Here is a 13,266-nt window from a genome sequence, read left to right as displayed (position 1 = left end):
CAGGACGCTGTGGTCAATGCCATCAAGGCTATTTTCCAGAAGAAAGGCTGCCTCATCAAACATCCGTGCCACTACTGGCGTCTGAGGTGTCTTCCCCCACTTTCCTTGGATCTTCTTGGAGAATCTCCTTGTAGCATTGAATTAAAGTACTAAATCCTCAGATGGAGTAAACAGATAGCTCTGCTGAGTTCAATGGAACTATGCAAGCATCTATCAACAGGCAACTTGGCCCCTTAACCATTTCCCCAGTATTAATTATCTGTGGAAATAATTCTCAGCTTGGTACAGGGAAGTTATTCAGTCAACAGTGGAAAAGGAGGTGAGAACTGCAATACAATCTCTCATGTATAAATATTTCAAATCCTAACATAGGTGAAATTTAAATGCAGGCAGTAACTGCAAAAGTTGTTATATCCGGCATGGATTTGATACAACATAGTTATTATATACACATACTGTCACTTGTCAGGCAGGTGTTTGATACATAGAAAGAAACAGACCCTGTTAAAGCTGTCTGTTGAGGGCCCTTCCCTTTAAGCTGACTGGCAGCCGTATGTGGTAAAAGCTAAAAACAATAGGAAGCCATTGTGCAAAGCAGTGGTCCTCATGGCTAGGCCAATTAGAAGCTAAATCATGGGGGTGAGAAATTCAAGTAGTTTCCCTGGGGTAACAGCAAAATGCAGGAGCTTGGGAATAAATTGTTAGAATCTGTGTATGCCTCAGTGAGTGTGAAAAAAGGAGAGATGAGATATTGGACATGGCCCTGAAAAGAAGCTGGAAGGTAGAGCTATTTGTGATCACATAGTTTACTGTCCACTGTCATTTGTTTCTACTGTATCCAGGGGAACAGGCCTTTCTTTATAAATAAACAGGATTACATCAAAGCTGATTGACATCTTCAGTTTTTCTTCCTAACAAACAATCCTGCTGGGTTTTATATACTGTCTACCCAATAGTTCTTCACCAGGGTGTGGCGGCACTCTGAGGTGTCATGGGAACCTGCCAGGGGTGCTGCGATGCTGGCATCACCACCACTGCCCCCATGAGGTAAAACAACTGCATGCCTGGCTTTTTAGGTGGCACATTGGAGACTGTCGGGGACGGGCCCCAAGGTCATGGTGGGCTGGGGTACAGATTGGATCAGGCGGGATTAGCGGCGAGGAGTTAGAGCGGTTCGGGACACTTGCAGTTTCAAAACAAGGTGGTCTTTATTGGTTACTTAAGCCCTGTCGCAGGGCACTCCCACGCCCCGCTCCTAAAGAGGCTCAACCCCGGGAGGGGGAGAAGTGTAGCAGGACACTGGGGTGCCTGCTACTAGTAATAGTGGTGTGGGCTTAGCTGCCAAGCTTCAGGGCAGCCCAGGTGAGGGTTGCTAGAGCAACTGATTGAGTCAGCTGACTGCCAGGGGGCAGGGCCGGGCCTTTATAAACAGCCCAGGCCGGAGCCTAGCTAGTAGTTACCTTCTGGCTGCCGGAGGAGCAAGAGCTCTGCAGCGGAATCGAGCTGGGTCGAGCAGACTGATAGACCCAGCAGCTGCATCATGTTACAGGGTAGAGAGAACCCTGACCGGGAGGCTGGGCAGGAGAAGCCTGTGGGACTGGAGTGTGCGTTATAGCCGGTAGGCTTATTGTTCTGTTACAGCCGGTTGGCTTATGGTTCTGTTTAGTTCATTGTGTAAAGACCGGAGGACTGGGTGAGGGTGTAGGGGTGCGAGGAGGCCTCATTAGGAGCTCCCCAGTGGAGTGGGGGTTCCTGGGTGCCCTGTACGGGCACAGAGCAGTGCTTGGGAGGCACAGCTATTTGGCGCTGGTGTGGCGCGGTGTGTGGGGGTTGAGGCCCCAGCCCGTGAGAGCAGTATTCGGCCCAGTAGGGCAAGGAACCCTGAGAAGGGTCAAGGGGGCCAGGCACGGCTACGGGCCACCTGAGCCCCGGCGCGAGAAGCGCGTATTGGGACAAGCCCCGGAGAGGGCGAGGGCGCGAGAAGCGCGTATTGGGACAAGCCCCGGAGAGGGCGAGGGCGAATGTAAGAGGCCGGAGTAGGGCAAGCACGCGGGTAGAGGCCCGAAGCCGGGCCAGAGTGTGCGGTCGGGAGCCTGAAAAGGGTGATTACACTAGCCGAACCCCAAAGGGGCGAGACAGGGCTTGTGCGGGGAGCAACAGGGCACCAGGCGAGGGGCGAGTACATTAGGTGTGCTAGGGGTAAGCGCGCGGGTACAAGCCCGAGAGGTTAGGGAGTGTGGGATAGAACCTGGGAGTGCAGGGCGTGTGATTAGAAGCCCGGAGAAGGGCGGGCGTGCGATTAGAAGCCCGGAGAAGGGCGGGCGAGGGCATGTATATCGGAGAGGCCCCGGCAAGGGCGCCTTTGTCGGAAGGGGTAAGCGTGTGGGTACAAGCCTGAGAGGTTGGGGAGTGTGGGATAGAACCCGAGAGTGCAGGGCGCGCAGGACAGAGCCTGGAGTAGGGCGAGTGCGGGGGCAAGGCCCCAGCGAGGGCGCGTATATCGGAGAGGCCCCGGCAAGGGTGCGTATATCAGAGACACGAGAACGTTCGGAATAACTGCGAGGCTTGGGGCATGCTACAGAGGAGGTAGGAGGCACACATAGCCCATACGGCTGGGGTGCACCAGGTCACCCCATAGAGAGTAGGAGCCCAGATAGTTATAGCACCATGTCCAGGTGGACTAAAGGCAGCCTCCCATATAAAGCTAGATATATCATCAAAGACATGGCGGGCGAGAAAAGAGGGTGCTGGATCACTTACTTGGCACGGCAGGGGGGGCGCTAGTGAGATCGCGGTCGCTCCTGCGCCCTACTCTGTGATACGCCCCAAGATGGTAAGGTGGCGTAGGCTGGTTCAGTCTTAGGCTTGGTTACAATGGTACGAGAAACAAGAACGCGAAACGATGAACGATGAAGAAACGTGGACGATGCCGGGTCGGTAACGGTGGTGAAGAAGCGTGAGCTGGAATGTGGAGAACTGGTGCCGTAGTCAATGCCAGAACAATGTTCAGTAACACGTGATCGATACAAAGATGGGTGATAGTTAAGGCAGAAGTATGCCATGAGTCCACAGTAGCGGGGAGACCAGCGGAACTTTGAAGCGAACCAGGGCTCTAGGCCTAAGAGGCTCTCCTGAGAGGCAGTCTCTGCAGTAGCAGTCTCTGCTCTCAGGTCGGGTCTGGTCTCCGCTGTGGGCAGAAACTTACAAGCCTTTTATATTAAACAGGTAGCCAATCAGGTAACCTTTTCTGTGGAAATTTCTAGTCAAATTATGTCATGCTTGGAGCAAGACTGGGCATGCGCATGGTAACAAGTCAGGTTACCTCATGGCAGAGCCATGATTGACAAGCCTGAGGTCGTACAGGGGGCACGTGCTGGGCATGCTTGTCAGCCCTCTGGGGATTTTCCATAGCTTGTCTGCGCATGTCAGTACTTAACCCTGTGTTAACCAGCACTGTTATCAGATTTGGTTCTGACAGAGACAAACTGACAAATGGCTGGAGCAGGCAGGTCTGATCCTGCATGGTATCTCTGATAAAAGGAAGTGCACAGAGCAGTTTCACTCCATCGTCTGGAGACAGATTCTGCTGGCACCAGGAAGACCCACCTTAAGCACCTCTGGTCTGGAGTGGAACCAGGAAGAGATGCAACAAAAGCACACAGTCCTGCCACAGCCAGTTCCCATTCCAGGTCTGCAGGAGGCACACAGCACAGTTCTACTTGACCATGGCAGCAGTGGCAGTGGCCACATAGTGGCACTCTCTCTTGGCCTTTTCCCTCCCCACTCCCAGACCTCATGTGTCCTTTTGCCCACCCTTGCCCCTCCCATCCTCTCAGCACTCCTTGCATGCTGTATGTGCAGCCCAGTACCTTGTTCCTGCCAGACAGACGTCACCAGACTCTGCCCCTTACTGCCCCACGTATCAGTATTAATAACATATTATTTAATAAAATAACTATAATGCTTATATGGTAATATACATAAGTATATTTATAATAGTTTTTTTAAAATAGGGTGCCACTAAATTCTTGGAAAGTTTTGGAGGGGTGCCTTGAGTCTAAAAAGGTTGAGAACCAGTGGTCTAACCACTTTACCAAAAGGGCAAGTCGTATGGTGAACAGCTCCTTAAGTACAGACATCTGAGACTCATCAAAATGATGAATGGCTTGTGCCTTGAGTAACTGAGAAAGAAATCTGCTGCCATATTGATTATGATGTTCTATGCTCTATGTATGCCCAAAACATTCACTGGTGTTAATTTTGCCCTTTTGTTGTGGATAGGGACAGAAATTAAACATAAACCCATGTAAGTGATCAGAAACTGGCTCAAATCTGTAGCACAACAGACATTAGTTGAGCATAAACTGATTTCAAAATGGGTTTAAGATAAACCTAGATGGATGTAGTATCAGACTTAACTGATTTAGTTTATTGAACTTCTGTCCCAGATGCCCAAATTCAAGTTATTTCACAGTCCCCCAGCATCCCAGGATGCTTTGTACCTCTCCCACAAGCCCCCACCCCCTCATAGGGTGGGTGGGCTAGCCTTGGCCCAAGCTGTCTGCTCCAGCTGAGCAGGGAGGCATGCTCTAGCACTCCCTGGCTTCAGGCCTGGGCCTCTGCAGACATGTGGCTGCATTTCCAGAATTAAAAGTGAGTGGCTGTTTATTTATTAGTTCAATCTATGCATCTTAGATTAACCTGGGAAGATTTAATCGATTCAGCCTCAAGCTTTTTGACTGTCTGTACTTAGCCTCTGGGTGTAAGCACCTGCTATTAAAACCCACTATCACCAGCAACATCATGACCTCAGTTACAAAACAGATTAGAATCATTCAGTATCGCAGCAGATTTACTGAGCATGTTAACATTGTTTTTATACTGTTTTCATACAACCAGTGCCCTGACTATTTGTGACCTTCCTTAATGCACAATGAATAGGATTTGTATAATAAACTTCCCTCTCCCATTTCTGACTTCCTCATTTTGGAATATTTGGCATATCATCTTACTACTAATAATAATGATGATGATGAAACCATGGAATTGCTCTTGTTAATTAAGGGAAAGCATAACCCAGTTTCCATCTACAAATTATTAAAGCTGTCTTTGCAGAAAGGACAGAATCCATGAGTTGAATATGATAGAGGCAAGGATTTCTTGGGGTTATATCTTTTATTAAACCAACTGCGCAATTAAGATAGAGTTAGACAAGCATTTGAAGAAGTCTTGCATTTGAAAGCTTGTCTAACTCTAATCCAACTATTTATGTAGTCCAGTAAAAGTATCACCCCAAGAAGTACTTACTGCTCTCAAAATTCCTGGACTGTCATGACTCTTAGAGTGATTCCTACAGCATCATTCTAAGATTACCATAATGTGGTGAATATGAAAATCATGAAAGAGCAATATTTTCCAATTCTTTTCCTCCATCAGCTCCATCATCAAAACAATACAAACAATTATATAGTACTAAACAAAATTATTTTGGCTAAATTCTGTCCTTAGGTGCCTACCCCCAACTCCTATCAAAGGAATTTACTCTGGTCTACCTGGAGGTACAGTTTGAACCTGAGAGTTCAATTTGTTCTTGCAAACAAAAAGGAAGAAGTGATAGAATTGTGCACATGATATTGCTTTAGTATATAGACTCTTTCTACCTATACTCTCCATATACTTACACTCATATACACTAGATTTTAAACCATTGTTAAAGGGGAGCAGGTGCTCCTGGATTGTTATCCTGGGTAATGCAGTCACACTATGCTATCCCAGTGAGGATCAAGGTCCTTGACATGATGAAAACTAATTCCTGTTCAAAAGAGTTTACTATTTAAATCAACCATATGACAGGGAAAACAACAGCCACAGTGGGATGGTGTGATTTGACCACATAACACACAACAGATCTGTAGCAAAGCCAAAATTAGAACCTAAGTCCCCTGTTAACTAGTCCAGTGACCATCCTACTAGATAGGGCTGTGTGAAGCTTCAGTCACTGATTTGATTCAGTGGAGTTTTGACCCAATTTGGTGGCCAAATCTCCAAATCTGAATCGAATCAGGAGACCCTTTAATCTCTCTGAATCAAATTGGAACCCTCCAGATCAATTCGGAAAGATTCACAAAGATTCGATGATTCAGACATAGACACCACTTTAAATGTTTTTTTCTACATACTTCAAGGTACCAGATGGCTTGTGAATGCTGTGATGCTGGGGCAGATGGAGCATCCCACAGGAGTATGGGGGGGTCTCCATTGCACTCAGTCCACTGGGGAGCACACAGGGGGGCCCCTGCACTGTCCCTAGCTCAGCAACTGGTGCCTCCTGGGTCTGAGGGAGCACCTGGGGTCCCTCTGAGGCCAATTGCCCAGCCAGGGAGGTGTGTGGGGGGGTACATTGGAAAATCTACCAGCAGAATTATACCACTGTGGTTATATCAGTAATGTTGTCAGTGTCTTTCTCAAAGAAGAATATGCACACAGGAACTTATACCTATATGACTATAGGGATTTAATTATCTCAGTTTATTTCTACCTTTAGTTTCTCATGTTAACACAACCTAAATAGTATGCTGGTGTTCTTTGCTGCCTTATGGGATAATTGATACTTCTCAGGCAAGACAATAACAAATAAGAAATATCAAATGATGAACAGGAACAGTAGATGTTCTCTTTCATATACAAATCCCCTTGTTCATAGCCATTTCTGTAAAAAAGTTCAGCTATCTTAGATATGTTTGTAAAATCCCCACTCATTCCTACAAATACTCACAAGTAGAGAATGGCAAAAGCAAGAGTACACATGAATAAATACTTGCAATATTAAACTAGTTGACTTTTGAGAGAGAGACTCCTAATCCAACAGAAGTCCATCAGTTGAGTTCAGGAACAAAAGATTTTAATTTGCCAAGGATTATAGTTGAGTCAGTCTTTCAAGATGTGTGGCATTGAATTCACTGGAGAAATGCACTCATGCAAAATAAGTCATTAAAAATATTAGTAAAAACCATAAAATCAAATAAAATGTGGTTTTCAAATGGTTTTCATATACTGTATTGTCTAATGCATCAATGAATCCTTGCAAGTTACCTGATAAATGAAAAGTAATTTTACAAACGTCTTGTTGACTGCAGACTTAGAGGCTAATATATTTCTTATGAAAGCCTTAACAGTTAACACTTATAGATCTGCAGCACTAAATGCAGCACTAAAATTATCTTTGCACATTTTATTTGAATACGTTATCAAGCTAAATGGCTCTTTATATGTACCACTGATGTAATATAGTGATGAAAGCTTCCTCATAAATGTTTTGTTTAACAAATTGTACTTCAGTCATTGTCTTTAATCGAACGTGTACCTCCTTTTGGCTCATTTATATAGTTTATATTATTTTTTCTTCTAGTTGCTGTGTCTCTGAGAAATCAAAAAATCGTCATCCCCCAGACCTCTGGTGCAGAAACCGTGTCTATGGCAAAAACTGTCTCAATACCAGATCTTAGACAATTCACACTCTGCTTTGAAGCAACCAAAGCCATCAATGATGACAATGATGATTGGAAGGCTTTCTCCTACAGTGATTCTTTGTCAAAAGAGTGCCTCAGTTTTGGGAAGACCACAAAAGGCCATTTACTATTTATCTCAGGCATAGAATGCATGTTAGAAGATGCCCTGGACAAAAATCCAGCTGGAGACTTTTTTACAGGAACATTTGAACAACTCTGCATTGTATGGGATGGCTTTTCTGGCAGTCTAGGTATAAATGCAAAGAACACCTATCGTACAATTTACTGCCCAGATACCTTTCAAAAGATTATTCCAAGGAATGGGAACCTAGTGTTGGGCTCTGACAGAGATGAAATAAGCTCTCTAAATGGAGACATTTACAATTTTCGTCTTTGGAATTTCACCATGAATTCCCAAACACTGTCCAATCTCAGCTGTGATGTGCCAGGGAACATTATAGACTGGGAAAATGAGTTCTGGAGTATCCCAAAATCAGCACTGAAAGCAGAAAACAATTTAAGTTGTGGTAAGTACTTTTTTCCTCATTTCTGTGCTTCTGAATTGTTCCAAAAGTATCATATGTCAGCAAGAGATGGCATATTCACAGTTAAAGCAGGAAGAACTTCCCAGAAGCAGCCTTACCTTTCTTAAGCCTGCAAGCTTCCCTTGCCCCAAATATTAATTTTGCTCCTGGGTATGTTTATTTCTTTTATTTAATCAAACATATATCCAGGCTGACTTTGAGTTTTTTAAACAATATATGAGTTTTTTAAAAATAAAAAAATTAGTTTAAAAAAAAAAAAATATATATATATATATATATATATGGATAGATATATATGGATATATCTAGTTATAGCTAGATATTTTAATTACATTTCATATATATTAATTTTAACATTCAGAATAGAATCAATCAATAACCAAAAGTAATAAAAATATATGTATAAAAATTCTCTGATATTTCTTTCTATAAACTCATCACTTTAAAATTATATTAAGACAAATTAGTTAACTTATATGTAGGGAGGTGAAAGAAGATAAAGTAAGCTTTTGCTGAAACTGTGTAATAGATAGCAGTAGTTTATGGGCATGTGTAGACGATACAGAGGCCCTAAATTGAAGTGGTGGGTTTTAAACAACACCGCTTCAATTTAGGGCTGATTTAAACCCCCATGTCATCTACACCCCCAGCTGACTTCCCTGCCTCTCCGGTGGGGAGGGGAGGGTGAGCTGCCAGCGGGCGGAGCGCTTCCTGGGCAGTGAGAGAGGCTGGTGCTTCCCTCTGCGGCCCCACACAGGCAGCACCCACCTGCAGGCACTCGGCTCCGGCGGTCCCAGGGAGCACCACAGTCGCAGAGGGAAGCACTGGGCCCCGGCACAGTTTAGGCAGGCAGGCAGGCACCAGGGGAAAAAAAAAAAGATCAGGCTTGCCACTTTTCTTGGGCAGAGCTGCCTCCAGGGCTTCCTGCAGAGCCCCTGAGCTGCATGGGGCTGAGTGCTTCACTCTGCAATTGTAGGGCAGCAAACTAAAACTCCTCAAAGGACTTTTAGTTTGCTGCACCGAGTCATTTAAGGTGCATTATGCCGCAGCATTTCCTACAGCAGCTGTAATTAATGCAAACACTGACACCATTAAAGCGGTGCAAAAGGATTTATCCGCTTTAAAGTGTGCACACACATCTCTTCTTTCGTCTACATGCGGCCTGTAGCTAGAGTTATGCTTAGTTAACATGTTTCTGTAATGACAGCATTCTTGACCTGATGGGATTCAGGATAGGCCCTGATCCTACAAGTACTTAGGAATATGCTTAAATTTAAATCCTTGAGTAGATAGTGGACTACTAATGTGCTAAAGGTATACAGCCTCTGTTCTTTCCTGTATCAGAGTTCTGTTCAGTGCTGAGATGTATGAGAACCATTGAAGAGCTGGGTGTGCCTTTCCAATTCTCAGGACCTTCCGCTACTGCAACTTGACTTAGAACAGCGGCAAAGATGCTGTAATACATCAGAGAATCTGGCCCAAATACACACCTAAGTGTTTAGAGGATCGGATCCTAGATTGGGGAACCGGTGCAACGGTGAAAACTAATGCATCAGAACTCTCAGACATTTTCATTGCCATTTCAGCTAATCCTGTTCAGAGGATGTTTAGATAATATGGTGGTAAAGATGTTGTACTCTTATGCAAGTTCTGGTGAAGCTGCTCTGGCATGCCAGCAGTGGTCCAAGATACTACATAAAACCTTCATGCTTAGAAGGCCACAGGGATTAGGAGGAGAGCCAGTGAAATTCATGTGATTAAAGGGAAGGAGAAAAAAGAACCTGAAGGAGGGCCCTTGTCTTCTGAGGGGAAGCATAATGGCTAGGTTGATTAAAGCAAAGCTTACTCAGGTCCAGTTCATCAGTCCTGTGTACCACATCCCTGTAACCATTTAATGGTGTTGCAGAAATAGAACAACCATAAAGATGTCCAGCCCTTCTATTCTGAGAACTGCTATTGCTTCATGTTCCCATCTCTACCTATCCTTTTGCTGTATGGTTCTAAAAGGGTATGGACACACATAACCAATGTTGTGGACTAGGAACCAATTCATAATTGTGTGAAGTACTGTGGGAGTAAGCACCCAGCCCAGCACCATTCAGAATGGTGAGTGGGGAGGGAGTACTTGCACCCATGCTTGGAGATGTGAGGAGGTGTTTAACCTGGAGCTGGGGCACTTTCACTTCTTTTTTCCTTCCTTTCCTAAACATGAGTTCAGTAAACATCAGTAACTACTAAACTTCAGTAGTCTGTAGATGACCAAAATCTGCAATGCGCTGGCCTGATTTGGGGGAGGGTGTGGACCCATGCTTTTTGATTCCCATGGGTTCAGCATGATAATGAGCTGTGATTGAGTATGAAATAAGGACACACCTGACTGTTTGAAAGATAGCTTTTATTGAACAAACACCATGAGGAAGTTCACAGGTCAGACATACCAACTAGAGGGAAAAGAGGAAGCAGTAAAGTTCTGCCTATGTACCAGAGCAGCCAGTTGCAGCAGTAAAGGGGAAAGAGTAAGAAATGATGTAGTGTGGGATGCCTGGTATACCACCAAAACCCATCTTAAGGAATCCCCATGGTTTCTACTCATAAACTGAACTGGTTCAAAATAGTACTACATTTTCCAGGTATACTTTTGAACTGTTCCAGAAAGATAGAAACCACTTTGACAGCCTTGTATACTCTCCACTTGAGGTTTATACTTCATTTAAATCATGCTAAATCTTGTGTGTGTCCATGCCTACACTTCGTGGACTGTCACACAGATCCTGTTAGCCTGAATGAAATCATTCAGTGAAAATATTGTCATATTTTAGAATACTAGGATTTGTTTCTTCAGATCCAGGGCAAAAAGGAATCAAAAAGTCTATGGTCTGGACATGGGTTGGTCCTCCTAAAGGCCACCTGAACAACCTGTATATGTGCTAGGGCTAGTTGTATATGCATATGAGCTGGCTGAATTTTTCTGAAAGAACATCTCTCCATTGGAAAATGAAACTTCATTAGAGTCAAATCATTCAGTGGAAACATTAATTCTAACAAGATTTTTTATGTGGAAAAAAATTCAAAAGGTCAAAATAAGTATTATGTTGATAATACTGAAATCACACAACCATGAAACACACACACACAATTATTGTCACACTAAGTCATGTGTGCCCAGATTTGGGGCCACTTGGGGATTAAGGTGCTGACCAGGGGCAGAAGGAGTGTGCACAATTCAGGTACAGGCAGGTTCAGAAGGCCAGGATGTCAGTCTGAGAGCAGAGACTAGAAACCTGAGTCAAAAAGCTGGGAGATCAGGCAGAGACCAAATTAAGAGAGCAAGCTGGGTCGAGAAGGTGGGAGATCAAGCAATAGGTGGAGTCAGAGAACAAGCCAAAGGGAACAGCAGTGTAGTCTAGAGTCAGGTAGAGCCCTGTTCCCAGACACTTCCTGTTCTGGGTCAGAGAGATACATGAGGGAAGTGCAGTCAGCTGACTCCAGCTCGCCACTCTGGTGTCAGGGAGTGGGCGGAGGGTTAGGCTCTGCTGGAGGCTTCAGGCCAGATTTGACAGCCTGGGTGACCATCCTGCAGGGTGGCAGGCTTAGATGAGTAGCCATGACGGCCATGCTGAGGCCACAGGCTGACAATTGTATAATTTAATAAACAGCCACCGCTATATAACACAATTGCCTCTCCATGACAATAATATTTTCTATATATCTAATATTGCCTTTCCTTCACAGCCTTCATGCTCCCTTATGACTTTAATATACTTCTAAAATGTTGATCTTTTACTAACTCCACACCACATGCATGCAATTGCAAGTGCTGAGTGCCTCTAGGAGAACAGCAAGGTTATAAGAGATACAATTTAACAACCAAATAAGCTTTAAAAAAAATGTATTTTCAGTCTAATTGGGCTTGGGGTGTGGACCTTATTTTTATTGATCTGAGAGCAGTATACAAATATATGGCACTAACTACCAGTGGGCACATCTACACATACTATTAATGTGCCTGAATGAACTCTATCATACTTCATGCCAGAGTTTATTGCTCCTGGGTGCAGTGATTACACGTGCGCCTGGGATAATAGCACACTGAGCCAGGGTGGAGTAGCCCCAGCTGGCAGTGGGGCCTGGGGGTCAGCTGCTCCACCCCAGCAAAATGTGTAGCAGAGGGGCTGGCTGGGGTACAAGGGCACTCCAGTGTGGGCTAGCTGGCAGGCAGCCTCCATACTGTAGCACCCTTGTGCCCCAGCCAGCCCCGTCACCATTTACACTTTCATTTCAGTGCATTAAATAACTCTGCTGTAGGATAGTATTTGTCTCGAGCAGTACTATTCTACACTAGAGTTAATTAATTTACTCCATCCTAATAGCACCACATGTGTAGATGGTGATGTTTTACTGCGAAGCTGAGTCAACTCCACAGTAAAGTGCATGTGTAGATGCATCCAGTAAGTAACATAATGCAGTTTTCATAGAAATAACACCCTAGTTTCACATTTCTAAACACATCTACCTGTGAGAAGTGCCAAATTTGCATAGGAATGTCACTTGCATTATTGAACTCTGCAGCAAAGGGCTTTTGCTTTTTGTTTAATTTCTGGTTTTTCAAAGCTTTTGTTAAGGGACACATTGAATATCAGGGCACTAACAAATTGATGCTGATGGTCTCTTGGGAACTTTGCCTTTTACTGTTTTCATATTCTATTCAGAATGTAATCCTTAAATGGTTGTGATTTCTTGCTCTTCTAATATGCATATTAATGTGCAGCAGTAAACTCTTGCACATATCATACCAGAGTTATTGCTCCCAGGTGCCGTGTTTACACATGTTCCTGGGACCATAGCACTTTGAGCCAGGTGGGGGTAGCCCTGACTGGCAGAGAACCCAGAGGATCAGCTGCCAGCCTGGGGCTGCTCCAACTCAGTTCAAAGTGCTGTGGAGTGACTGGCTGGGGCACAAGGGTGTTATAGTATGGGTCTAGCTGGCAGACCCCAGACAGCGCTGTCAGCATCTACATGTGTGTTGCTGTGGAGTAAAAAACTCCACCACAGCGTAGTGCTTGTATTTACAAGTACTAACCTACAGTGGAGTTTATTAGTTTACTCTAGCCTAATAGCCCTGCATGTATAGACACTGAGACATTTACTGAAGAGCTAATTAGGCAATTCTGCAGTTTCATAGATTTCATAGACTTTAGGGCTGGAAGGGACCT

General features: G+C 44.6%; 1 protein-coding gene across 4 annotated transcripts in view; it reads left to right on the top strand.

Moving 5' to 3' along the window:
* Positions 1 to 13,266, top strand: part of ADGRG6 (adhesion G protein-coupled receptor G6) — a 204,163-nt gene that overhangs the window by 78,937 nt on the left and 111,960 nt on the right. For all 4 annotated transcript variants that reach the window (XM_019527071.1, XM_019527073.1, XM_019527070.1 and 1 more), the window contains exon 4: positions 7,409 to 8,035. In XM_019527071.1, coding sequence (XP_019382616.1) covers positions 7,409 to 8,035 — 627 coding nt within the window. The remainder of the gene's footprint in view (positions 1 to 7,408; positions 8,036 to 13,266) is intronic.

This window comes from Gavialis gangeticus, unplaced genomic scaffold (genome assembly GCF_001723915.1).
Source record: "Gavialis gangeticus isolate Ggan-Ray unplaced genomic scaffold, GavGan_comp1, whole genome shotgun sequence".
NCBI classification, from domain to species: domain Eukaryota; kingdom Metazoa; phylum Chordata; order Crocodylia; family Gavialidae; genus Gavialis; species Gavialis gangeticus.
This window is presented reverse-complemented; position numbering and strand designations above follow the sequence as displayed.